Source organism: Mytilus galloprovincialis, chromosome 13, assembly GCF_965363235.1.
Source record: "Mytilus galloprovincialis chromosome 13, xbMytGall1.hap1.1, whole genome shotgun sequence".
NCBI classification, from domain to species: Eukaryota; Metazoa; Mollusca; class Bivalvia; order Mytilida; family Mytilidae; genus Mytilus; species Mytilus galloprovincialis.
The window spans coordinates 38,648,076-38,675,653 of NC_134850.1; the positions used below are offsets into that span (position 1 = coordinate 38,648,076).

Consider the following 27,578-nt stretch of genomic DNA (forward strand, 5'->3'; position numbering starts at 1 on the left):
TCTACCCAAGCCAATGGAATACATATATAAGAATATTTGTCTTGGGCAATTTTATAATTTGACAAAATGCCGAAACGTATGTTATCACCAAAGGCTCCAGCAGCAAAGAAGACTAAGTATCTTGCTAAGTTCAACACTTCCTGGAAATCTGAATTTAACTGGTGCAAGGCCAGTGCCAAGGGTACAGACCATGCCTACTGCACTTCATGCAAAACTGACTTCAAAATATGCTACGGTGGCCGCAATGATTTGACAAAACATATGGAGACAGCTAACCATCAGAAAGCCCACAACTCCATCAGCTCAACACCTTCTGTTAGTAGTATGTTTAGTAGTGGTACCAAAGTTGACAATGTTGCTTATGCTGAGGTACTTTTCGCCAACTATATAGCTGAGCACAACTGTGCATTCCTGATGGCTGACCACTTTACTGACCTTATCAAGGCTATGTTTCCAGACTCTCCAACTGCACAGAAGTTTGCCTGTAAGAGGACCAAGACAACCCACATCATCACACAAGCTTTAGCACCACACTGGGACAGTAAAGTAAATGACATGTGCCGTACCGAGAAATTCACAGTAATGATAGATGAGTCAAATGACAAAGGTGACAACAAGAAACTCAACATCCTTGTACGTGTATACAACCAGACTTTACGTAAAGTGTCCACTCAGTTCTTTGGCATCCCAACCTGCAACATTGGAACCAGCTCATCAATATTCAACTGCCTGAATCAGGTATTCATGTAAGTACATTTTCTACATTTCTAAAGTTTATTAAAATAATGTGGGTATACATCAGTGAGACAGCAAACCATGTACAAAAATAATTAAGAGAAATCAAGAATGCATAATACAGTCTGAAAATTGTATCCTGTTTAGATATATTATTGTTGTAAAAATATTTTTTATTAAATAACTGAATGAAACTTGAACAGTTGAATAAAATTTAACATAATGAAAATTATTTGTCATATGATATACCTCACATGTACATTTATTTGTAAGTGATCAAGATGTTAATCTTTTTTTTTAATTTTTTCAGTGATAGAGACATTCCTTGGGCCAACTGCATTGGATTCTCATCTGACAACTGCAATGTGATGATAGGCAAGAACAACAGTGTCCTGACCCGTATTCAGCAGATGTCACCAAGTGTGTTCAACGTAGGGTGTGTTTGCCACTTAGCCAACCTCTGTGCACAGAAGGCCATCAAGACCCTGCCATTGCCAGTTGATGACTTCTTAGTGGACATCTACTACCATTTCCATCATAGGTATCACATTGTAGTTATTATCTCTATAAATGTTTAAATAAAAAATTGTTCCAAATAAATTAATTTTATATACCTGTGTGCTAGTTAAGTTTTAAAAATGAAAAATAGTATTTCAAATTAAAGAATGTGACATGATTGCCAGTTTGTATGAGACAAATGTAATAATTTTATTTAATCAAATATTAAACTAACACTATGGTATTCAAATTTCTTTATTTTTAAATTTTATTTTTTCAGTTCGACTAGACGAGAGAATTACAAGCAGTTCCAAGAGTTCACAGAGACTGACCCAATGAAGATCATCAAGCACTGCAATACCAGGTGGTTGTCTTTAGAGAGGTGTGTTCAGCGTACCCTACAGCAGTGGCCAGCTTTGAAGAGTTACTTTCAGAGCCATGCAGAATGTGAGAAGCCAGGTCGTATCAACAGATGTATGCAGCACTTCACCAGTGACCAGATGTGGCTGTACTTTGCCTTCCTTGAGTTTGTCATGCCTATCCTGAATGACTTCAACGTGATGTTTCAGGTATTTTATTCTGATAATATGTAAATTTTAAGGCATAATTTGAATATTTAAATTAAAATATGTGAGGTATAATTCAATGAGACAGCAACCCAAAGACAAAAATATGTCAACATACAGTATTCAACAGTCTAGAGATGTCTATACAATATTTCAATATATTTAAACAATTCTTAGTCAGTACAAATTGTGAACGTTTCATTTTTGTCAATTGATATTAATAAATATTTTAATTTGTAGGCTGGTGAGTCCATGATTGGTTACTTACACACAGAAATGGTGAGACTTCTTCGCAAGATGATGGGTAAATTTGTTACTACAATGACTATCACAGCACAGTCAGACATCACAAAGGTAGACTTCAGGTGTAAAGACAACCAACACGACAACACCAGAATTGCAGTTGGTATGAAAGTTAGAGAGTTCCTAAGTGACAATGATGACCTAGCACCACAGACAGTCAGCAACTTTTTCAGGTATGTTTATTATGTGTTAACAAAGAAAAAATAATCTAGGGTATATGTTCATGAGATAGTCCACAGAGAATACATGCAATACAAGAGAAAATAATCCCATCAGAAGTAATTGTTCATTACTGATTAGTTTCCATTTCAATTCACACAGAATATACTTGCTTAAGTGTATATCAAGTTTTGTACATTTTAATAAATGTTTAATTTCTATTTCAGTACAGTCAGGGAGTTCTATTGCACTATGACTGAAACCATGATAAAGAAGTTCCCATTCCAAGACAAAGTTATCAGAGGCATCAGTTTTCTGAATCCACTCAGCAAAGACAAGTTATCTCCAGATGAAGGTGAGTTTTTTGTTAGTCTAGTAAGTCAAAACTGTCACAAGATAAAATTGAGTGCTTGTTACAAACATAAAATTGATCAGGTGTGGGGAATATGTCAATGATACTGAACTGCCTATGGCTTATAGAGAAGATATAATATTACATAGCACAGCATTTAATGTTTGAATTATGATTGATCATTGAACTGTTTAAACTTAGTACTTATTATTTTTTTTCTTTTTTCAGTTGTCAGCTTGTCTGATAGGTTCCTCAACTATAACCAGCAAGAGACCAGTCAACTAGAAGATGAAGCTGCTGAGTATATTCTTACTCCTCTGTGTGACTTACCAGCATTTGATCCAGACACTCCTTCACTCAACCAGTTCTGGACCTCTATTGGCAACCTGAAGCTACCAACTGGTAAACTACAGTTTCAGCACCTGTTTGCACTCAGCAAAGTTGTACTAGCCCTGCCACACTCCAATGCTGACACAGAAAGAACTTTTTCCATGCTAAAGAAGATCCAGGCTGACCCCAGAGACAACCTAGCTGATAAGACCATCCACAGTCTACTTAGTGTTAAGATCAACAACCCAACAGACTGTCACCAGTATAAACCAGAACCTGAACTAGTCAAAGCAGCAAAGTCAGCTTGTGCCTTATACAAACAGTCTCTTTCTTGAATTGTGTTTGAACTCATTTTGAACAATGATTAGTGCTCTTGTTGATGTAAAAACTGTGCTTTATATGTTTATTTAAATTATGTTCTCTTATGACATTTAAACAAGTGTGCTTTAACTGTTGCTTAATATAATTTTTCAATTTAGTGCTTTAATATAAACATAAGAAACATTCAACATAGTGACTATTGTTTGAAATTTTATATTGTTCTCTTATTGTAACTTGTTATAACATATCTTAATATATTAGATGAATAAAAAATTGAAAACCACTTATCTTCTATTATTATCAAGTAAAAATGGCTATACAGGTGTTTAAAGGTATAGAATCATTGTTATTTCATCAAAAAAGGAATATATGTAGTTTCAACACACACAAAAAACAATGCGTACGACGAAAAAAGGGTCGATAAAAAATCTCCAGTTTTGAGACCCAAACTCCAGCTGAAAATTTCCAAATCTCCAGTTGTGGCTTGACCACTCTGTCACATGTATGGTATATCATCATTGGTCTGTACTTCCGTTAGGATGATTGTTAAGGTCTCAACACCTGAACAATCTGTACATGGTGTATACAGCAGTCTACAAAATAATATTCAAGAATATTGTTAAAATGACACCATACACTGCTCGTACTATTGCTTTTCAGTGTCTTGTAAACTGCATAATCTGAGTTTCAAAATCCCAATTAGGCATATATTTTTAAAAGTTCACTTCATAATGATAAGGTGTACTTGGTCTCCAGTTGTGTTTGGATGGTACTGTACAAACTGCCATCTCTTTTAAAAAGGACAAAAATGGTCACACCATTTCAAATTTTCAAATCAACAATCAGATCAGTTTATAACTATAAAATTTACTTAAAAATGACCTGGTGACCTGAGGCAATTTTCAAACATGACCTTGTAACCCAAGGGGATAATCTATACTGCATCCAAACAGTATTTCTTTATATGATATATGCTATTCATTCATTACTGTTCTATTACAAGAGGCTTTTTACGGTCACCATCACCAATTTTTGGAATGTTTATTGTTTCAATAACAACATATTTTCAGTCTTAGAGCTGTAGATATGAGAAAATTCTTATAATCTGATATTTTATCAGTTGTGTCCTATTTCTGTGACATTTTGACATAAGTTTGGAATTGTATGGCGAGTGATGCATGCAAAGCAAGCCATGTCTACCCTGTCAAAGCACCCCATCTCCCTCCTTGTTGAGTTCATGACACTCCTGCAAGTTTCTTGTTACCATGATTTGTATTCCTAATCTTATTATGAAATTTTTATATACATGAAGTTCTGTCGCCTTAATTTTGACCTTTCAGTAATATATTATTGGAAGAGTCACTTACATGCCATCTTTAAAAAGCAGTGTTTTTCCAAGAATGTTTGTTTGACTGCTGAGATAGAATGCAACCACATCACCTTCTTCATCTGTAGCCTCCAACTGGTATTGTAATGTACCTAAGAAATAGTAAAAAAATCATCATCATCAAGGGTTAAATATATGTCTTAGGAGAAATAAATTGGGAGTGTACAGGGGACACAGATAATGCCCCAGCCTGCATATCATATAAAGTGATAAAGGGACATTACTAAAGAACGGTAAAAGTGATGCTTCCCAAATTTGCACTTTATCTGAGTTTCCTGGTAATGAGTGTTGTTGAGTAGTCTTACAACATTTGGGAGAGGCCAACTAAAAATGAAAAATTCAGCATTTTTTATGTTTGTAGAGGGGAATAACTCAAGAACAGTAGAAGAGACGCCCCCAATTTAGAATTTGATCTGTATCATGTGGTAATTAGTATTGTATATAAGTTTCATTACATTTGGTTGAGTTAAACAAAAGTTCTGCAATTTTTCCAATATAAATGGACATTATTATTAAACTCTATACTGGAGGCATCCAATGATAAACTTATCTGTGTTTTTAGGTAATAAGCATAGTCTATAAGTTTCATAAAATTTAGTTGAGGCAAACTAAAGTTAAGAGAACAGACACCAATTTTGAGACTTAAATCTTTTAACATTTACCTATATTAAGTATATATAATATGCTTTTATTATTTATGAGGGGGGATAGGACCTTTATTGGGACTCCAGGATCAGGTGTTTTGAGATTGACCCTTTCGGTATTGGGGAATTCTTTTTTGAATTTTGGGATGTAGGGATTTAAATTTATTTAAATTAGGACCTCAGGATTTTCTGTTTTTAAGCCCGGGATTTCGGGATCAGGACCTCTCCTACCCCTCTCATTTATTGCAGAAATTTTTCCTTCTTTAAAAAATTAATGACTAGTTCACTGTAGCTCCTTACAATGTTTTTTTTTTTTTTACAAACATCAAAACCAAAGTATTGGAAGAAATAGGAATTAATCAATTTCTTTCTTTCGTCATCCCTTTCCATACACATTATCACAAGTTGTATACCTTCATCTTCTTTGATGGAAATAAACCTGTCACTGATGAGTGTTGGTGGAGAATTATACACCTTATTTGATACAATAAACACAGCAAATTGTGTCTCTTCTGAGAAATAGGAAACCGATTCATTAGTTTGGTTGATACCATCTACTTTTTCTCTCCATGTTTTACAAATCTAAAATATAAATGTATTTCACATTGATTATATAAATTACTACCTCGAATGTTATATTATCAGCAAAATGTCATACACAAATTCTTGTTTGATTGGATATACTAGTAATACAGGAACAGATCAATGATTTTTCCGACAGTGGCCAATAACTGAAACTGTGTATGTGTTTTAAACATTTTTTTTGGGAGGGGGGGGGGGGGGGGGGAGCAATTATAAATCAACTTTATTTATTCTAATGTGTTCAAAGCTGTTTTAAATATGTTCAGCATTGAAACCAAAACTACACAGGTTGGTCCCCCTAAAGTTTATTTTTTTAATAAATTATTAAAACAAAATACAAATTCTCTACATGGTAACATTTGCATAAAATGATAAATTATTCTACAAATTTGAGAAATATGAAAATGGATAAAAAAGTTGGTCAGGATGAGGTTGATTGATTCCTTTGTTTTCAGGAGGTTTAATGAATAATTTAGTGTCCAGATAATAATATAACCTGAACTGTCTTTGTGCCTTCTCCATCATCAACTTCTAATTCTGATGTTTCACCACAGGTCTTCCCTGTCAACTCCCACTGCTGTAGATCTAATCATCAAACAAAATATCAGAAGTTATCATAAATTTTGCACCAATTGACAGTAGACTTAAAATGTTTCACATATTGGTTAGTTTTAATTGGCAAAGTTAAGTTTTTTGAAGATAGTTTACTTTACTATATCATGAAATAGCTTCAGGTAAAATATTAATGCACTTTACATTTTTTTTATGATAAACATTTACTAATGATAAAAAAAAAGAAGATGTAGTGTGAGCTACTGCTTTAGTTTATACCTCAATCTTGCAATGGAGTGGAAGGAAATGTGTCACAGGGTAAAACTTACCAATATGAATCTTGTTAGTAAAAAGGAATAAGCTTTGTTGGAAATTGCAAAGGAAAATACAAACAGAAATATTTTAAGAATATTTGATATTGACATACAAGTATTCCAATGAGCCAGAACTGTTCTGTTGTCTCTATTCTCGCCCACAGTATCAGGATATGTAATATTCATTGGTCCTGGCAAAGGTAGGTGACCAACTGGTATCACAGAAAATGTCATTACCATGGAATGTATTCTGGAAAAAAATATAAATAAAATATCCTAGTTATGTGGATTTTTAAGGATATATACCAATTCTGTGTGTTAAGAAAAAGACAGCTTATCATTTTGATTACTTAAAATTTTCCATTCAAAATTGGCAAAATAGTGTAACAGGCTCTATGGGACACTTTCTAGATATATAACTAGTGAAAGTGATAAGCCTTGGAAATAGGTCATTATTTCAATCTTGGTAATATGTAATAAGGCCAATTAAGATTTTAAGATGGTCTATAAAAAGGTTGCTGAATAAATGCACCTGTCAATCAAATATCAATTATTTTTCCTAAAAACTTATTAAAATCACAACAACCAACATTAGACATTGATAAGCATGGGCAGTGGTACTATAAGATAGAGAATGGAATATTTTAATGTCTACAACTAATTGATAAGGTACAATAGTTCAAGCTGTGATACCTTTTGTATAGTACTCTTTCAACCATATCCTGTGTAGTTGCAGGGTTGACTATATAAGGTTGAAAATCAGGAGAGGAATCAGACCCATATTCTGTGGTTAGATCTTCATCAGATATTGGCTGAAGTACAATGGTCTGTCCCTCTACCAATCCTATTTATCAAATGTTTACATATAATTAAAAATTCAAACCTTAGGGAACACACAAAGTTTAAGATGTTATCGTTTTCAAGTTCAAACATTTATTGTAAAAAAACAAGATTTTTTAAAGTAGTAAAAATATAATCTCTTTCTTAAACAAATTCAAGAAGTAGAAATTACTCTAAATGTAGTTATCATTTAAGCTATCTGGTGTGTCTTCTATGTTCATGTGTTATTTTGTTACTATGGTTTTGTTTGGCAGTCATACACAATAAGAACAATCAGAAAATTTACAGTTAAATGTACTTGTTCAAATATTGTGATGCTTCTCAAGGAATGACACGTAAAATTTACATTGACTAGGGTAAAATGACATTTGCATGGCAATTGAGACTACACACAACTAATAAAATTTTATAAAAATGAAACATGAATATCTTATTGGCAAATCAATAAAAAAAATCTGCAAAAAGGTTGTTTATCGTTCTTTTGCATGTCAATTTTGTTTTAAATTTTAATTATGTATTATAAAGATTCCTAAAACAACTAGTACAAATTAATATTTCATTGAACTAAGGTTTAGTGTGACATTGATATTTGCTGAACTAGTATGCATTTTTCTTTCACAGCTAGCTGAAGCCAACTTACAGGTGCAGGATTTTTTTTGTGTTAAAAACCCATTGGTGACCTTCAACTGTTTTCTGCTCTCTGGTCAGGTTGTTGTCTTTTTGACACGTTCCCTGTTCCCATGCATTTTTAATTTTATAGTATATTTACCTTCAGGAGTCTTCACTACAATCATATTTGTATTTCGTTTTCTCCTTTTGGATCCTGTTTCAATAGACTGTACAAGTTCAATGGACTCCCCATGTTCAGAGGTCTTCAATACAGTTTTATCATTTGTAATTAGTATACTTCCTAATGACTTGTTAGTACAGAGTACTGCTTCATTACAAACTCTCATGGTCAGAAATAATGTTCGTCCTGGTTCCATATGGAAAATGCTAGTTTTGTTTTCAGCCAGCTGTGAAGATACAGTTTGTAGCTCTGACAGACGACTTACTTTGATGCCATCAAGTAACAAATATCCATCTTTGATAGAAGCTGATCCTGATACATTGTAACCAACCCAGGTACAAGGAAAAATATCATCTTTATTTTCATCTGTTCCAATACACAAATCTAAACAAAAAGTAGAGCGATTCATTTCATATATATACATAAAAAGCTGACATTTAAGGTCAAGTTTGCACCGGTACACTGGTCTAATTTCAAGTATTTTAAATTTAATGTAAAATTTACTGGTATTGGGTATGGATGTCTGCCTATAGTAGAATAGTAACATTAAGACTCTATTAGTCAATCTTTGGTACAAGTGTTGGTAAATTATTATCTTATTGATTTTTACCCTGCATCCATTTCAATTTATTGGTTTAATTAAGCTACATGGATTACTGATTTTGGTCTTGCACTTCAGTAAAAGATGTCTTCACCAACAACCATTAAAAGAAATTTTGATATAAATAAACTGCAAGACACCAAAGTAAAACAAGAATTTAACCTGCAGATAAAGAACAGATTTCAGGTCCTAGAAGACACAATAGAAGAAACATCAGAACCAGCATCGATAAACAACAAATGGTTGAAAGTAGAAGAAATATACAAAGAAACCAGTGAAAAAGTTCTTGGCTATAAAAGACAAATACATAAAGAATGGATTACACAAGGAACATGGAAATTGATTGATGAAAGAAAAGAAATAAACAACAAACTCTGTCAGACTTATTCAGAAAGAATAAAAGATAAGCTGAGGAAGGAATACTCAGAATGCAATAAGAAAGTGAAGAAAGCAACACAAACTGACAAAAGAAAGTATACAGAAGACCTTGCAAAAGAAGTAGAAAATGCTGCATCCAACCAGAGAAATGGACAGGTTGTAAAACAGCTATGCAACAAGAAAACTAATAAGAGCATGCCAATTAAAGACAAACAAAACAACACATTATCATCTGAAAAAGAACAAAAGGAAAGATGGAAAGAACATTTTCAAGAAGTTCTCAATAGAAAAGAACCAGAAAATACAGTTAGCATCGATATCACAGAAACACCATTAGAATTAGATATAGATCTTTATGCGCCAACCAAACTAGAAATCCAGAGAGCACTTAAAAGTTTAAGGAATAGAAAGGCACCAGGCATTGACCAATTAAATGATGAACTCTTTAAAGCTGATGCTAAGCAAACATCAGATATCCTTTACCCAGTTTTTAAAGAAATTTGGGAGAACAACATCATACCAGACAACTGGTCCGAAGGTGACATCATAAGGATACCAAAGAAAGGTGATCTTACTAATTGCAATAACTGGAGAGATATCACTCTTCTCTCTCTCTTCTCTCTATTCCTAGTAAAGTATTTTGCAAAATCCTAATTTCAAGAATTAAAACAGCTATAGACAGAACACTGCGACAAGAACAGGCAGGTTTTAGACAAGGACTAAGCTGTATAGACCACATATTTGTCCTCAGAAACATCCTTGAACAATGTGCAGAATGGCAAAGAAAAATAATCATCAACTTTGTAGATTTTGAAAAGGCTTTTGACAGCTTACACAGACAGGGATTATGGACCATCTTAAAAAGCTATGGAATTCCTGAAAAAATAACACAACTCATCAAAGCCTTCTACGACAACTTTAAATGCACTGTAGACTCTGACCCAGACACTAGTTTTTTGGTAAAATCTGGAGTGAGGCAAGGATGTGTGATGTCCTCTCTCTTGTTTATCATTGCAGTCGACTGGGTGATGAAATCAACAATGTCAAATACCAACAACGGAATAAGGTGGACACTCACTTCAAACCTAGAGGATATAGACTATGCAGATGATCTAGCATTAGTATCCCATACTGAAAATCAAATGAAAGAAAAAACGGAGAGATTAGAACAGAATGCCAGAATGATTGGTTTGAAAATCAACTCTAAGAAAACACAAATAATGACAGTAAACATGCTTAATAGACCAAACTGAAAATCTATAACAGCTGTGTAACATCAGTTTTACTTTATGGAGCTGAATACTGGAGAATGACCGAAAAAGACATTAACAGGTTATCCAGCTTTCATAACACCTGCCTACGTAGAATCATGAAGATATACTGGCCAAACAAAATAACTAATGAAGATCTTCATAAGAAAACAAAAAGCTAAGATATTGAAACCACTCTGCTACAGAAAAGATGGAGATGGCTTGGTCATGTCCTAAGAAAATCACAAGGAGATATGACCAAAGTTGCATTAAGATGGACACCAGAGGGAAAAAGGAAGAGAGGACGACCAAAAACAACATGGCGTAGAACAATAGAAACAGAGATGAAAGAGAGAGGTTACACCTGGGGAACTATTGAGAAAAAAGCAGAAAACAGAGAGGAGTGGCGGCAACTTGTCCTTGCCCTATGTGCCAAAAGGCATAACAAGGACTAAGTAAGTACTTCAGTAATATGGTTTTCATGCAAATAACATCCCTGTTTGACCAATGATCTGCCAAACCATCAGATTTGTCACTGTGACTTACCATATCTTTTTACAGACTTATCTTCACTAATAGTAAAAGTGAATCCTATACTTGTAGGATCCGTACTCTCCATGGCATCAACAGGAACTACTGATTCGTTAAATGGTCTGACTTCTCCTAGGATAGTATTATTTAGGTTGTCTACTTCTGGTGGCTCTAACAGTACTACAACACCTTAAATGTAGATGTTAGCTCAAATTATCATCTTATCAATTAATTATTGGTTGAATTGTTTTATTGCTGTTAAATGTAATTTCATAACAATTGACTATCATGTAAGCATGCATAAGTCTTCAAATTGATTTGTTGAATGGTAGATACCCAAAACAGGGGCAGGGTCTTTCAATTTTTTTCATTAGAGAAATGTAGGAATGAATGTGATCACTATCATTGTTAATCTGTGCTCATTATCAAGCTCATTAAATACCTTGCTGATATACATTTCATAATTAAATGTTAACAAGACCACGTCCACTGTATTTTTGTCCATCTGATGCGGTAAGCCTTTTTCAACTGATTTTTATAGTTCATTCTTACAATGCGTTCTTTTGTACTGTTATACCACTGTACCAGGTTAGGGTGAGGGTTGGGATCCCGCTAACATGTTTAACCCCGCCACATTATTTATGTATGTGCCTGTCCCAAGTCAGGATCGAGCCTGTAATTCAGTGGTTGTCGTTTGTTTATGTGTTACATATTTGTTTTTCTTCATTTTTTTACATAAATAAGGCTGTTAGTTTTCTCGTTTGAATTGTTTTACATTGTCTTATCGGGCCTTTTATAGCTCGCTATGCGGTATGGGCTTTGATCATTGTTGAAGGCCGTACGGTGACCTATAGTTGTTAATGTCTGTGTTATTTTGGTCTTTTGTGGATAGTTGTCTCATTGGCAATCATACCACATCTTCTTTTTTATAAGAATGTGTCCCAAGTACATGGATGCCCCATCCGCACTATCATTTTCTATGTTCATTGGACCTTGGAATTGGGATAAATTCTTTAATTTGGCATTATAATAAGAAAGATCATATCATAGGGAACATGTTTACTAAGTTTCAAGTTGATCAGATTTCAACTTCATCAAAAACTAATACAACCAAAAACTTTATACTAAAAGGGGACAGACGACAATTAAACTGACAGATGGACGGACAGATGAACAGACAGACGGATGCACAGACCAGAAAACAAAATGCCCATAAATGGGGCATAAAAAAAAAATATGTCTGGCTTGAAAGTTAAAAGGCCAAATAGTACCTTTTGAAACAAGAATGTGTCCATAGTACACGGATGCCCCACTCGCACTATCATTTTCCATGTTCAGTGGACCATGAAATTGGGGTCAAAATTTTACTTTGGCATTTAAATTAGAAAGATCATATCATAGGGAACATGAATTTTTTTGTGTACTTAGTTTCAAGTTGATTGGACTTCAACTTCATCAAAAACTACCTTGACCAAAAACTTTAACCTGAACTTCGTATTATCATTTTCTCTAAGTTCAGTGGACCGTGAAATTGGGGTCAAAACTTTAATTTGGCATTAAAATTAGAAAGATTATATCATGGGGAACATGTGTACTAAGTTTAAAGTTGATTGGACTTCAACTTCATCAAAAACTACCTTGACCAAAAACTTTAACCTGAATCCAGACGAACAGATGCACAACGGATGGATGGACGGACGGACAGACAGCGCTACGTACAGACCAGAAAAAATAATCTACTATCGCAGGTGGGGCAATCGTAGGTGGGGCATAAAAATAAATGCCAGTGTTAATAAATTAACAGTGTTAAACATTAATGGTTACAGTTTAACTGGCCTTAACACCAACTTATATGTGTAACCAATGCAAAAGTTTGTGTATTGCTTACCATAAGAATCATTCCATTGAGTAGGTTTCCCACCTCCATTGATACAGATAATAGACACGTAATATGTATGGTTATGTTGGAGAATGCCTTCAAATGATGAATTAATGCCTGTCATCATGGTGCCAACTGACTGAAAACTTTGAAGTTCTTCTCCACCAGGAGTTTCACCTATGGCCCAAAGGCTCTCCTTAATAAAGATTTAACATATCAGTTGAATTAATAGTGATTTAAGATACCCAAAAATAGAATAAGAATTTGTCTGAGGACACAAATGCACCTGCTCAAGCTTTGCAACTTTCCAAGTTGATAAGTGGCACAACTCTGGAAAATAAATGACCCATCGCATATCAAAAGTGGGATTATAATGATTCATTTAAATTGATGTGTATATAACAAAGATCATATAATTCAAAAGTAGCCATGATTCATTAAAATTTATTGCAGATATAAAGTTTTTCTCAAAATTTGAAGGAAAAGTATATATCATAATAAGATTTCTTTTAGAACCTTTTCAAATTTTACCTTTAATTCCTCTATTCAACATCTAAAGCTATTTAATTATCATTAATTTGCTTAAATAATTTCCAAATAATTTGGCTCTCTAAAGAAGATATTTTGTTACCTTTACAAGACTTTCATCATCAGTACACCTCCAAAAAGCTTTAATGGTGTTGTTTGATGCTTGATAACTTATTGGTTGAAACTGTCCTTGTTCTTCATCAAAGTAAATTGGAGTGGTCAACATGACATCCAAATCAAACACTGGTCCCGAGACATCAATATAAAATCCTGATGATGATGATAGAGCTGTGTCTCCAGAACCAGTCACAGCCCTTCCTGTAAAATATCAGATATCTATATCTTGTATAATGGATACACGACTACATTTTCATAACAGTCTTAACAAAAATCAATAAGGTGGTACCAAACACATTGACTAAAACAAATTTGGCTCGTAAATTTTCATAAAATTTTGACAAAATATTAACCTTGACCCTTTGACAAAATTACAAAAATTTAAAAAGAATTTACACACAGTTTTATGTGAAAAATTACACTGGATACATAGCAGTTTGATAAACATTAGTTTTGATCAATAAGAAGCTTAATATTCCCGTAATAGTGAAACGTGATTAAAACATTCTGCTTACTTTTACAGAGTTATCTCCCTGTAATGTTACGTACCACCTCAAATAATTTTTTTCAATGAAGAAATTACAAAGTTACTGTAATAATCTACAACTATCTCACAAAAAGAAATGTCCACATATTAAAGCATCAAAGTGTGAATGTATAATGAAACTTTACCTGTGAGATAGTATATTATTGTTTTATTATATGAATGTCCAGTTTCGTTCAAATCAGTTACATATGGTATTAGGTTTAAGTCTGTCAAAGTAAAACTGTAGTCCACAAGTTTATCCTGATCACAATCCTGGTCACAGTTATATCTTGAACATTCTCCAAAGCAAGGTATACAAGGTATTACAACTTCTCTGAAAGGTTCGATATCTGTAAGAAATTTGTCAGTTCCGATACCGATTTCATACTTGATTATGGGATTAGTTCCTCCTCTGAAAGGATCACCATAGCGACAAAGTGCACCAGTTGGTGGTGGTAGTATCAGATTTTTAAAATATGCTTTCACAGAAAATATGTTGAATGGGTCTGTAATCTCTGGAACATAATTGTCACGATTAAAGACATGCAGCACCAGTTTTGTTGTTTTACTTAGATGTGATATTCCACAAAGTTCTGTTATTTCTTCCTCATTAATAGATACCAAAAGACATAAAGTCATCTGAAAATTAAATGAAATTTATAATGAGTAATTTCCCTTTGAACAGAAATCTAGTAATTAATAAAAGTATTTCATAAAAAATTTAATTTTAGGGAAAGTTAAAAAATTAGTCATTTCCCTTTGAACAGAAATCTAGTAATTAATAAGTATTTTATCAAAAATTTAATTCTAGGGAAAGAGCTTTAACTGAACATGGAGAAAAGCTACAATCGTGAAAATCGAACTTGACTTGCAACTTGTCATGATAAAACAGTACACCAAATATAAAATCACTATCTTTAAGCGTGAAGAAAAAATTTCTAGAAAACTGATTTGCTGGACTGACAGACAGACAGACAGAGTGCAAATCTAAAGTACACTTTGACTTTTTCGGTAGGGGACCAATAATGATTTTTTTTATTAAAGATAATATTAAGTCTTGATATAAGAACTTGTATGATAGATAGATGTTGGAGTTTAGGACATCATTCTTTTCAAATCTAACAGTTAAGTAATTTCCTTCATTGAATGCAATCAATTCTTTAATCTCTATTCAAATAATCATGAAAATAAAAATAATGCAGATCACAAATTACTACAACAAAATCGGAAAAGGCAAACCCAAAAAAGAATTATCTACCCCTGCTCAACAATTTTTTTTATAAATATCCTCTTACATCAACTGCATCATCCATTTCTGGTTTAAATATTATCTTAAAGTTGAGAAATTCTCCTGTAATGTTGTAATCAACAGATGTCTTCATAATAGGCTGAATATCATTGAAGGATCTACACCATGTCACAATCTTGGAATTTTGACCTGGAAAAAAAACGCAAACCTTTTATTATTGTATTGATTTCAAAGGCACTGTTCATAATTCTGAATTTAAATAAATTGATACAGTATTAAAAAAAAAACACTTTAGGTTTTAAAAAACTAAACTTTATGTACTCAAGCATAAAATGTAGGTCCATATAGCTTAGCATTTACATAAATGTCTTGTTGAGGTAAATAACACTTTTGGGAAGCTTTTTGTGGAATTCCAAGCACTGATCCAAGTATCTGTTTGTGTTCTTTCAAACTGTAAAAAGAAGTTTAAAGCCTTTAAAACAGATGATTTTCTGAATAAGCAATTATAATTTAGCTGAGAGGCACACTGTATAGGTATCGATGAAGCAAAGAAGGGCATTGCATGGGACACCTAAATCTCTGACCTTTGAGCTTTCATCTTCTTAATTACCATGGATCAACTTTTCTTATAAAGAATGACCAATTTTAGTGAAGCTGTGTGATACATATCCCTTTTAAAAATTTCTTAGTACATTGACTTAATTTTTAAAGCAAATTAAAAAATAGTTGACATAATCATTGTTCAAAGAGGTAGAGCCAATTTTCATGCCATTTGTTTCATTCGATAAGATAGGTAAAATCATGTTTTAAATAGCCAGATAGATGCTAATTATAGTACATGAAAATATGTCACATCATCTATTTTCATACCTTGAACAGGTATTCCTACAAAAACAAGGCCAAGACTATTGATTTTTTAATATTGATTTTATTTTATTATTAACATCCTTTATGGAAGGTGCCATACCACGTAACTTGTCAAGGAGCCAAAAAATATTGAACAAATTCAAATTGTGATTTTCTCATTCTGAATATATGTATATCTGAATTTGTCGTCTATAAGATAAGATAAGATAATACATGTATATATTTTAACGGGAGAACATCTTACATCAGTTGGTCATAGATCACCCTGTGTTACTATCACATGTTATATTGCCTTTTCTGTCATTTTAACAAATCGGCCTTTCGTTTTGATACAGATGCAACAGCTTCTTGATGTTTTACCTACAATTACGATTTGTAGTGCAACTCATTTGTTCTGTTGTGTTGTTTTATTTTCTGATGACTTAGGTACCGGTGTAGGGACGGTGGTAAACAATTCAGTACTAATATCTATACAGTTTGTGAATTGGCGACAAAATTGTTTTTGGCTGCATTTGTTACATATAATACTATGTTCAAACAAGAGGCTGTCACAACGACAGCAAACCGGATTTATTAACATTTATTTGTGTTCTGGCAATATCACAAGAACCATTACTGATGAATGGTGAAAGTGAAAATCGTCAATATCAAATTTGACCTCCATTTTGTCATCAGTATCAACATATTAAAATTTGAAAAGCTTAGATTGAATGGTTCATGAGTAAATGCAACAACGTGAATGGAAACACCATTTTACGATCTTTCAAGAACCATAACTCCTGAACGGTAAAAATCAAAATCGTCATTTTTGAACTTGACCTCTACTTTGTCATCAGTAACAACATATTAAAATTTCAAAAGCTTTGGTTGAACGGTTCATGAGAAAATGCACGGACACGACGGGAAACACCATTTTTCAATCTTTCAAGAACCATAACTCCTGAACGGTAAAAGTCAAAATCGTCATTATTGAACTTGACCTCCATTTTGTCATCAGTAACAGCATATTAAAATTTCGGAAGCTTTGGTAGAACAGTTCATGCATAAATGCACGGACACGACTGGAAACTCCATTTTTCCATCTTTCAAGAACCATAACTCCTGAACGGTAAAAGTCAAAATCGTCATTATTGAACTTGACCTCCATTCTGTCATTAGTAACAACATATTAAAATTTGGGAAGCTTTGGTAAAACAGTTCATACGTAAATGCACGGACACGACTGGAAACTCCATTTTTCAATCTTTCAAGAACCATAACTCCTGAACGGTAAAAGACAAAATCGCCATTATTTAACTTGACCTTCGTATAGTTGTCAGTAATAACATATTAAAATTTTAAAAGCTTTGGTTGAACGGTTCATGAGTTAATGCACGGACAACATTTGATTGCCGCCCGCCCGACCGCCCACCCGCCCGCCGTACATCCCCAAATCAATAACCGACATTTTTGTCACAAAAATCCGGTTAAAAAGGTTTCGAAAATTGTTTTTTGTTGTTTTGAAACTTGTATACAATGGCCTTATTTTAAGTTATGTGTATATTACACCCGCAACATGTAGGCTACATTTCTATAGAATTAATTCTCGTGTTATTGGTTATGTACAGGCACCTACATCAGTTTGACGGCAGTTGTCCCTTGAATATATGTAATAAATATAAACACATGAATAGAAAGTAAGTCAAGAGACTGGAAGTCATAGGATTGCACACAATAAGCGTATACTTTCATCCTTTTTGAGGGTTAAATTAACTATTGATCACACATATCATAATATATGTAAATCGAGATATTGATCAAAAAGCATTTTTATTTTTTGTTTTTATAGTAAATTTTATTCTGTCGGCACTTTTTGAAATTGGCCCTTCTGTGAAAAAAATCCCCTGCAAATTGGCCCTTCCTCTTTCTTAAATAAAACATAAATGTACACAGCAAATAGGTTAATCATTTTTTTTTACCTTCAAAAATTTGAATGCCACACGACTTTTGTGCCTCAGGTATGCTAGTATCTATGGGCTGTGAGACTTCACTTTTGTCTGGGTGATTGACCACTTCATATGGCTGTGTTGTTGTCTGTACTGTTGTAGAAACTGTAGTACTGATTACTGTTGGTAGAGTATCGTTTCCATATTTGTCAAACAAATACTTAGAGCAATTACAAAAGTTACAGTCCTAAAAAATAGAAAATTAATAAAATTGAACAAATTGAATGAAAAAAATGTTTTCCTATTTAAACATTAAAATTTTAAAGCTAGATACACTTACTCCTTATACAGAAAGATAACAATATATCTCTTTTATAGATATAGGAAGATGTGGTATCAGTGCCAATGAGACAACTCTCCATCCAAGTCATAATTTATCTAGCAACTGCACAGAGATCAAACATTTTTGTTTGGATAGTAAAACATCTACAGATCTGTTTTATTAAGAGAAATTAATTACCTTTATTACAACTGACCATCCATATTAAGCTGCAGACAATAATATTCCCTTCTGGACGAAAAAGGAAAAGTTTGGTAAAAACTTTTTCCTTGTACAACTATAGTGCTGTAAAATATCAAACTATTGGCAAATAGGAAGTGACTAGATAATGGATATAAATATTATTTACTTGCTACAACTGAACATTTCAAAGCTGAGGACCAAAATAAAACCAACCAAATAATCCATTCAGAAAAGTTTGAAGAAGATTTTCTAGTTCAACAAGTGTAATTAAATTACAAACTTTTTACAAACAAAAAGTGAAAGAGACTCTTGTAATACCTAACCATGATGAAATAACACTTACCCCAGGTACTGGATTCAACAAACAGCATTGGCACACAGTTGATGCCCAGTCAATGTCTTCTTCATATTCATAAGTAGCAATATCAGTATCTGGTCCATCCCAAAACAAAATTTCTGTCACAGCAATTCCATGGCCTTTTGCTGGTTTTATAGAAACCTACAAAAACAAAATAAAAAAAATTCAGATGTATTGGCCAGACAGGAATGCCCTAGACAGCAGCCTTATCTGAAAAAAATTGGAAAACTGAAACAAAATAAAAGTTTGATCTACAAGTCATCCATCCTATTATGTTTCAACTTAAACAAGAGCTGTCAAAATGACAGTAAACCGGATTCTTTAACATTTATTTGTGTTCTGGCATTTATCAATATTACAAGGACCAAAACTCCTAATAGGTAAAATTTATGATTATCAATATCAAACTTGACTTCCATGTTGTCAACAATAACAACATATAAACTAGATAGAAAATGACCCTCTAGCAGGACAAACTGTGTGCCCTTAATGCATAAAGTAAGAAAAAATTACTAAGTCCACCTACCTAGGATTTTGAAAATATCTAAAAAAATGAATGAATTGTATGGTTTTCAAATGGAAAGGCAAAAATCAAGCTCTTTCAAGAACCGTAACTCCTGAACGGTAAAAGTCAAAATCGTCATTATTTAACTTGACCTCCATTTTGTTGTCAGTAACGACATATTAAAATTTTAAAAGGTTTGGTTGACTGGTTCATGAGTAAATGCACGGACACGATATTTTTTAAACTTTCAAGAACTGTAACTCCTGAACGGTAAAAATCGTCATTATTGAACTTGACCTCCGATATGTTGTCGGTAACAACATATTAAAATTTTAAAAGGTTTGGTTGAACGGTTCATGAGTAAATGCACGGACACAACATTTTCTAAACTTTCAAGAACCGTAACTCCTGAACAGTAAAAGTCAAAATCGTCATTATTGAACTTGACCTCCATTTTGTTGTCAGTAACAACATGTTGAAATTTTAAAAGGTTTGGTTGAACGCTTCATGAGTAAATGCACGTACAACATTTGGTTGCCGCCCGCCCGCCGTACATCCCCAAATCAATAACCGACATTTTTGACACAAAAATCCGGTTAAAAATCAGAAAAAAAAGACAAATCAATAGCAATTTTATAAATATTTTTTCAGCAGGATTTATTAATATGCATACTTACATGGTATGCGCCTCCATTTTCAAAGCTAGCTGATCTGTAATATGCTCCTGTAAACATCTGCAGGTTTTTGTGGTCTTTTGCAAGTTTAACTGACACTATATCATCATAAATATCCTTGTTGATGTTCTCTTTCTTGTACAGAAGAGACCATTTCTTGCCACTTGGGTCTTTTAGACCAACTTGTTGTAGTTCTCCCCAGTCAGGATCATTTACCATTGAAATATCTCTGGATGGACAGGATGATTCAACTTGATTGGGATAGTGCAAAAATGAACCTACAATGTAAGAATATTTAAAACACATTGGAAAGCATTTGTATAAATCTGTAATCCTCTTTATGTACCTTTGGTGGATGCAGCTTCATTCAGTCAATAACATTCTGAAATTCTGAAAATTCATTTAAAATCAGTCAATAAGTATTTATCTTTATTTTATGTACGAGTTAAAAAGCAAATACATTAAATGAACTCCTTTTTCTTTGGATACAAAATTTGTTCTTATATTGATGGCTAGATATTTAAGCACTTTCTAAAATTTACCAAAGTATGTGTTGTCATGCATATATGTGCATTCACTGTTTAAAGTCTTTAAAAGTTTGAAGAAGAATGCCATCAACATGGCAACTAGTGGACCAGGATGACATTCCCTATGGCTTGCAATTCTAGTTATTTGTAATCTTTCCAAAAAGGTATTTACCTTTTATAATATTGGTTGAACTAAACCAGACTTGTTCAGCAGAAAAATCTTCACCATCCACCAACACTCCTGATACAGGTTTTGATGGGTCATATAATACAGGTGATGAGGACTGTTGGATTGAAAGTCCGGCAGCATTTGTCACCTTAAATCTAACTGTATATGGTATGTTCATCTGAAATAAATGATACATCATTACAAGGTATGGCCAGAGAAATCATAAGTGTAAAATATTTGTCACCAGTTCCAAAACATTCCAAATGACTTATAAATTTTTTTATCTGCACCAAAAATGTTGTTATACTAACAAAATAACAATAGATACAAAAGTTGCTATAGCATTAGATTAACAGTCTCATTCTGGACACCAAATCTAAGCATATTTAACAGCGGATAGGTAGAAGACCATATTTATATACTTTAAAGTTATGGCAATTATAAATGAATATAATATAAAGAACATACTGTAAGATTTAAATTCACAAAACTGTATTCAGTGTAGTTGTTTGTCAACTCAATCCAGTCAACAAGAAGCATCTCCTCTCCACTAGAATAACATGAAGTATTCTGCCATAATGAGACTTCATAGGTTGCTATATCAGACTCAGGATCACTGTAATTTGTCCACAGAACTCTTAATGTTGAATTGTCAGAAGTGTAGGCCAAATCCTGTTAAATAAAATGACACAAAAATAAATTCTAGAATGATAATATTTAAAAACAAAAGCCTTTTTAAGGTAAATGGACTGAAATGCAATTTTCCTATTTGTTTTTAGATTGACATTGTGCAATTCATCAATCTTCAATATTAATGCATTTTCACTTTCATAGAAATGCTAATTTTGTTCAAGCAGTTCAATATCAACATCCTGTCTAAGTGGGGCTTATAAAAATGTGAAAGTAGAGGAAAATATAAATTATAATACCATGTTATAAAATGGACCAGCAGTCAAAGCACCATACAATGGAGGTGTTGTATCAACTGTGAATTTGTGGTGAATCATTCCACAGTCTCCTGATTCATCTGTTGCTGTAATTTGAAGAGAAAAGTGTTAACTATATGTGTTAGCAATCTCTTCTTTCATTGGTTATTTAAAGAACTTCCTCAAGTTTAGTATATCTGACATTCGTGAAAAATTACGTAATTCAAGACTAAAACTGAAGCAGTAATGTTTAGGGGAGTAAAATTGTACAAGGTACCCCTGGATGAGAATGAGGTATCCTTAGTCTCTGTATGTGCATTTCAACTTAAATGATAACTAACAGAGAATAGCAATAATTTTGGTCATGTAATTTAAAATGCTCATTTATAATCAAATACATTTAACTTATATCTTAAATAGTTGCTTAGATTAGCAAAAATTAAATTAAGTTGTTACAATAGTCTATAAGACAAAAGCTCTCATTATTGTTAATTGCCTTTAAAACTTTTGACCTTTCACAGGACAGAAAAACAAATAAAAACTGGAAATGTTTTACATATGTCATTTCTAGGCCTTTTCAATAGCAGACTAAATAATGGGATTTGGTCATTGTTGAAGGCTGTATATTATCTATAGTTGTTAAACTTTTATGTCATTTTAGTCTCTGGTGGAGAGTTGTATAATTGGCAATCATTACCACATAACACATAACAAAATAATCTGACATTATAATTCTAATTCAACTAACAAAGAGCTTTTCTTACCTATTACCCATACATAATAAGTTCCTCCTGGTTGAAGTTCTAAGGATGTTAATGTGTAAAATGTATTCTTGTTGATGTTGATCAGTGGTGCTACGTTAAATGAGTAGTCATCAACCTGTTCACTTTTTCGTCCATCAATCTTAAGAAAGGAAATAAAATTTAAAGTAAAGTAAAAGTTAAGAAGCAAAATATAAGTGAAGTATTGTCTCATTCAGAAGCATTTTTTAATAATCAATATAAACAGGTGATTTATGGATGAGTACTGCAACAATAAGAACTGGCATTCCGATATCTAATACAAAACCAAAATAAGAAAATTACATGTACACATTAATTTCTAAAGTTATTCTTCATTTTCTAAGTCAGATGAAAAAGAAACAATCTACGTAGAATTGAAAATCTCACTTAAGGAGGCTCGCGGGTATAAATTTTCAGAAAAAAATTAAACATTTATTTTTCATTACAAATTTTGTCTATTACCTTTAGTAGTTATTACTTTATCATATGGTACAAAAATTATTCCAAAAAATCAATGTGTGTTGGCCCCAGGAGACTTTTAAAATGTAGATATCATTGAAAAAGCTCCAAATTATCTCCCTTTGGTGCAAAAATGGCATTTTTTTGGCATTAAAATTGAAATATCTTTTTTAACTCATCGGTGACCTATATTTTTTATTGTTGTTTTCGAATAAGCTGTACATAAACTAAATAATTATAAAATTTAAGCGGTTTCTGTAATTTAGTTCTTTTTTTATTTCGATATTACATCTATTTCTCCTATTAGTTCAACAGAAAAAAAGGACATTAACAAAAATGTATGCTTCTTTCGAAGGCAGATAGTGAGCTTTCTATAAAGTATAAGATAAAGTTCATTAAATAAACAAGAATGTGTCCTCAGTACACGAATGCCCCACTCGCACTATCATTTTCCATGTTCAGTGGACCGTGAAATTGGGGTAAAAACTCTAATTTGGCATTAAAATTAGAAAGATCATATCATAGGGGACATGTGTACTAAGTTTGAAGTCGATTGGACTTAAACTTCATCAAAAACTACCTTGACCAAAAACTTTAACCTGAAGCGGGAAAGACGGACGGACGGACGAACGGACAGACAGACGGACGAACGAATGGACAGACGGACGGACGGACAGACCAGAAAACATAATGCCCCTCTACTATCGTAGGTGGGGCATAACGTAGGTGGGGCATAAAAAAATTGATTTACATCCGTGAGCCCCTTAATATTCTTTTCATCATTTTGGGAACTTGCTAATTTGATTTCATATTTTTTATTCAGGAATTTGGAAATGAATCTATCAATATACAATATCTTACATATAGTTTACAGTCAGTTCCTACTACTCCAGAATGATTGGACAGTGCTACATAGTACATCATGATATCTAACTTTGATGTAAACCCTTCAAACTGTATATCCACATAGGTATCAGTATTGATATAGTCACCCATGATGATGGATCCACCTTGGTTAGAAAAAAGGACACAGCATGAAAATACATTTATGAAATAGATTGTTCACTTCATGTAACTCAGTTTCAGAGTTCTATCCAAGGTGTAGTTATGTATACTGTACGCTTTTTTTCATTATTAAGCATAATAAGAAAGTGTCCATAGTACATAGATGCCCCACTCTCACTTTCATTTTCTATGCTCAGTAGACCGTAAAATTGGGATAAAACTCTAATTTGGTATTAAAATTAGAAAGATCATGTCATAGGAAACAATTGTACTAAGTTTCAAGTTGATTGGATTTTAACTTCATTAAAAATAACATCGACAAAAAACTTTAACCTGAAGCGGGTTATGAAGGATGAAGGAACAAACAGATACACACAACAAAACCTAATGGTCCTTGACGGGGCATAAAAATTCAGTACATTCGTAAGTGAATCATTTTCATGTTTACATTTTTGGTTTTCAACATTACCATAACATTTTTAAGACTTTAAGCAAAAGCCAACTAGTAGTGATCATAGTCCGTTCTCATCAGTTTAAATTTTCTCAATTCAAGACTGATTGTCTTTGGAGCTCTATTGGAGACAATCCTATATCTTACCACTCAAAAAAATTACAAGGCATGAATTGATTGACAGAATAGTGTTTGCTGCATTTCCAGTGACAAATATTTCATCCATATTCTAGACGAGAACAAATCAAATTCGAGACAGCATCTACAGTTGACCTACCTTCAACACCACCATCATATCCAACATGGAAACCATTAGATGTAACCGTAGCAACAGAGAATGATGCACTGTAGGCTCTAACAGTGAAGTAATATATTGCTGTCCCTGATTCTAGATTGAGATCATAAAATGTGACAGAATCGTTCAAACCAACTTTGGTAAAAGGTACAATATTATCTCTGGTTTTATGAAATCTTCTATCTGTTCCCACTGCTACTTCATAAAACAATACTTGCTGGGTACCAGGTTGTTCTGCTGTTTTTGACTCATCAACTTGATAACCTGGGTTTCCTTTAAATAGACAGAAAATTAAGGTCAATGCTGGAATTTAAGAAGACTGTCACAACCCCTTTCATAACATTCATACCTTTAAGATAAAGATAGATTGACAATTTGTATTTTATATCTCAAAAGAAGAGCTGGTATTATCAGAATAGAATTGATTGTCAAAATACACCTTTTACTTAAAATAAAAAAAAAAAAAAAAAATTAATATCTGTTTTTTTAATTAAGATGAAAGACTTTAAAAAAGAAAGTTATATTGCTATAAAGAAACCTATGGGTCTTCAACACAGCCAGGAAAATCCACCACCTGGAGGCTAGACCAATATAAAAGTACATACCTTCCACATCAGCTTGAAAAGAAGCAGAAGCTGGTAAACCAAAACCTTCCCAATTAGCTGATATTTTACGTCTAGAGGGCAGAATGTTCAGATCAAATCCAGTAATGTAACCATCAAACACCTTGCCTGGTAGCAGAGGGTCTTCTTCAACTGTAACTCCATTGGATCTTATTATATAAGTATAGTTCAGAGCATTTGTCACTCTTAACAAAGAATAATACAATGTTCTGTCCTTCAGTTGAAGTCCATCAAGCATTGCATTTTCTGAAACTGAAAGAAAAAATATATTTTTAACTCAATATCAATAAATTCAAAGAAATGGTTATTTAGTATCCCTCCATCAGGAAATTGTGCAATAAGTGATGAACACATTTGTCTTTTGTGATTTTTGTATTGTTGGGTTGCTGTCTTAGGTAAACCCCACATTTTCTTTTTATTAAAAATATAATTATACAAATCCATGTCAGGTATAAATTATTTTTTTAGAGATTCTAGTTCTTGCTATATGAATTACCTTTAATCTTAATTATCTAGATTTTTCTTTTAAGATTTCTTTATTATACATGTACATAGCAGTTAGCTTCAGTACAGTTATCTCCCATTTTATAATCAATGAGCAAATTCATTTCTAAAATCAGCAGTTTTGATTTCCAAGCAAACTCCTGCACCCTTAGTTACAATTTATTCATATAGTAAAAACAATAATTGATCATGTCACATTCAATTTGATTTATGCAGAGACATTTACTTTTTTATTAAAATAAAAAAATTAGGACGGTATAAGGTTAGTTTGGAATCCAAACTTTAGATTAATAAAAAAATGATTTTTCAACATTTTGTTACTTCAATTAAGTATTATATAGTTCGCATATCAAATTGATAACCATAACAACCATTGAAAAATTAAAATAAAATATAATCACCACCCAAATCTAGCCATTTTGAAATGACTTTTCCATCTAGCCTTTGTATCTGCCATTCATTTCTCACTGATGGACAAGGGTCACCTGACAAATCCCATGATGCTCGCAGTGTGTCAAAACTTTCTTGGAAATCTCTGTAACATATATAAATGTATAGGAAAATATGCAAACAAGAGCTGTCAAAATGACAGTAAACCGGATTCTTTAACATTTATTTGTGTTCTGGCATTTATCAATATTACAAGGACCAAAACTCCTAATAGGAAATTTTAAAAGGTTTGGTTGAACGGTTCATGAGTAAATGCACGGACACAACATTTTTTAAACTTTCAAGAATCGTAACTCCTGAACGGTAAAAGTCAAAATCGTCATTATTGAACTTGACCTCCATTTTGTTGTCAGTAACAACATATTAAAATTTTAAAAGGTTTGGTTGACTGGTTCATGAGTAAATGCACTGACACAACATTTTTTAAACTTTCAAGAACCGTAACTCCTGAACGGTAAAAGTACAAATCGTCATTATTGAACTTGACCTCCGTTATGTTGTCAGTAATAACATATTAAAATTTTAAAAGGTTTGGTTGAACGGTTCATGAGTAAATGCACGGACACAACATTTTTTAAACTTTCAAGAACCGTAACTCCTGAACGGTAAAAGTCAAAATCGTCATTATTAAACTTGACCTCCATTTTGTTGTCAGTAACAACATATTAAAATTTTAAAAGATTTGGTTGAACGCTTCATGAGTAAATGCACGGACAACATTTGGTTGCCGCCCGTCCGCCCGCCCGCCGTACATCCCCAAATCAATAACCGACATTTTTGACACAAAAATCCGGTTAAAAAGTGCATAAATATTATTATTTTGAATTTTGATCTCAGCAAAAGCCTCTCTTGGAATCTCTATCGGGTGTGTCTATTTTCGGTATTTTTTGGTCTTTGTATTATGTATTCAGGTTTTGTTTTCTGTAATTAGTTAAGACTTCAGTTTTATCATGTATATCTTTTAAATTCATTTGATAAAATTTACTGTTTGCAATAGCATAAATTGTTCTAAATCATAAGGATGTTCTTATCACAAGCAGAAAACCCTAGCCGTATTTGGCACAACCTTTTTTAACTTTTGATCCTCAGTGCTGTACAATTTT

At 32.9% G+C, this 27,578-nt stretch overlaps 2 protein-coding genes across 2 annotated transcripts in view; one reads left to right on the forward strand and one right to left on the reverse strand.

Moving 5' to 3' along the window:
• Nucleotides 1-25: 25 nt before the first annotated feature.
• LOC143056053 (protein FAM200B-like) lies at nt 26-3,547 on the forward strand. Its single transcript, XM_076229127.1, has 6 exons — nt 26-746; nt 1,046-1,276; nt 1,514-1,802; nt 2,040-2,275; nt 2,489-2,616; nt 2,842-3,547. The coding sequence occupies exons 1-6, from the start codon at nt 67-69 to the stop codon at nt 3,276-3,278; spliced, it is 2,001 nt and encodes a 666-aa protein (XP_076085242.1). The 5' UTR covers nt 26-66; the 3' UTR covers nt 3,279-3,547.
• A 213-nt stretch (nt 3,548-3,760) lies between these two features.
• Nucleotides 3,761-27,578, reverse strand: part of LOC143057504 (uncharacterized) — a 119,463-nt gene continuing 95,645 nt past the window's right edge. Inside the window, exons 63-85 of the mRNA XM_076230814.1 lie at nt 26,427-26,560; nt 25,504-25,773; nt 24,881-25,171; nt 24,009-24,157; nt 22,671-22,809; nt 21,910-22,013; nt 21,449-21,652; nt 20,984-21,158; nt 20,288-20,562; nt 19,091-19,246; nt 18,258-18,471; nt 15,479-15,621; nt 14,330-14,822; nt 13,644-13,858; nt 13,022-13,208; nt 11,149-11,322; nt 8,353-8,757; nt 7,437-7,587; nt 6,857-6,993; nt 6,374-6,462; nt 5,709-5,877; nt 4,632-4,743; nt 3,761-3,857 (exon numbers count right to left, since the gene is read on the reverse strand). Coding sequence (XP_076086929.1) covers nt 3,761-3,857; nt 4,632-4,743; nt 5,709-5,877; nt 6,374-6,462; nt 6,857-6,993; nt 7,437-7,587; nt 8,353-8,757; nt 11,149-11,322; nt 13,022-13,208; nt 13,644-13,858; nt 14,330-14,822; nt 15,479-15,621; nt 18,258-18,471; nt 19,091-19,246; nt 20,288-20,562; nt 20,984-21,158; nt 21,449-21,652; nt 21,910-22,013; nt 22,671-22,809; nt 24,009-24,157; nt 24,881-25,171; nt 25,504-25,773; nt 26,427-26,560 — 4,483 coding nt within the window. The remainder of the gene's footprint in view (nt 3,858-4,631; nt 4,744-5,708; nt 5,878-6,373; nt 6,463-6,856; nt 6,994-7,436; nt 7,588-8,352; nt 8,758-11,148; nt 11,323-13,021; nt 13,209-13,643; nt 13,859-14,329; nt 14,823-15,478; nt 15,622-18,257; nt 18,472-19,090; nt 19,247-20,287; nt 20,563-20,983; nt 21,159-21,448; nt 21,653-21,909; nt 22,014-22,670; nt 22,810-24,008; nt 24,158-24,880; nt 25,172-25,503; nt 25,774-26,426; nt 26,561-27,578) is intronic.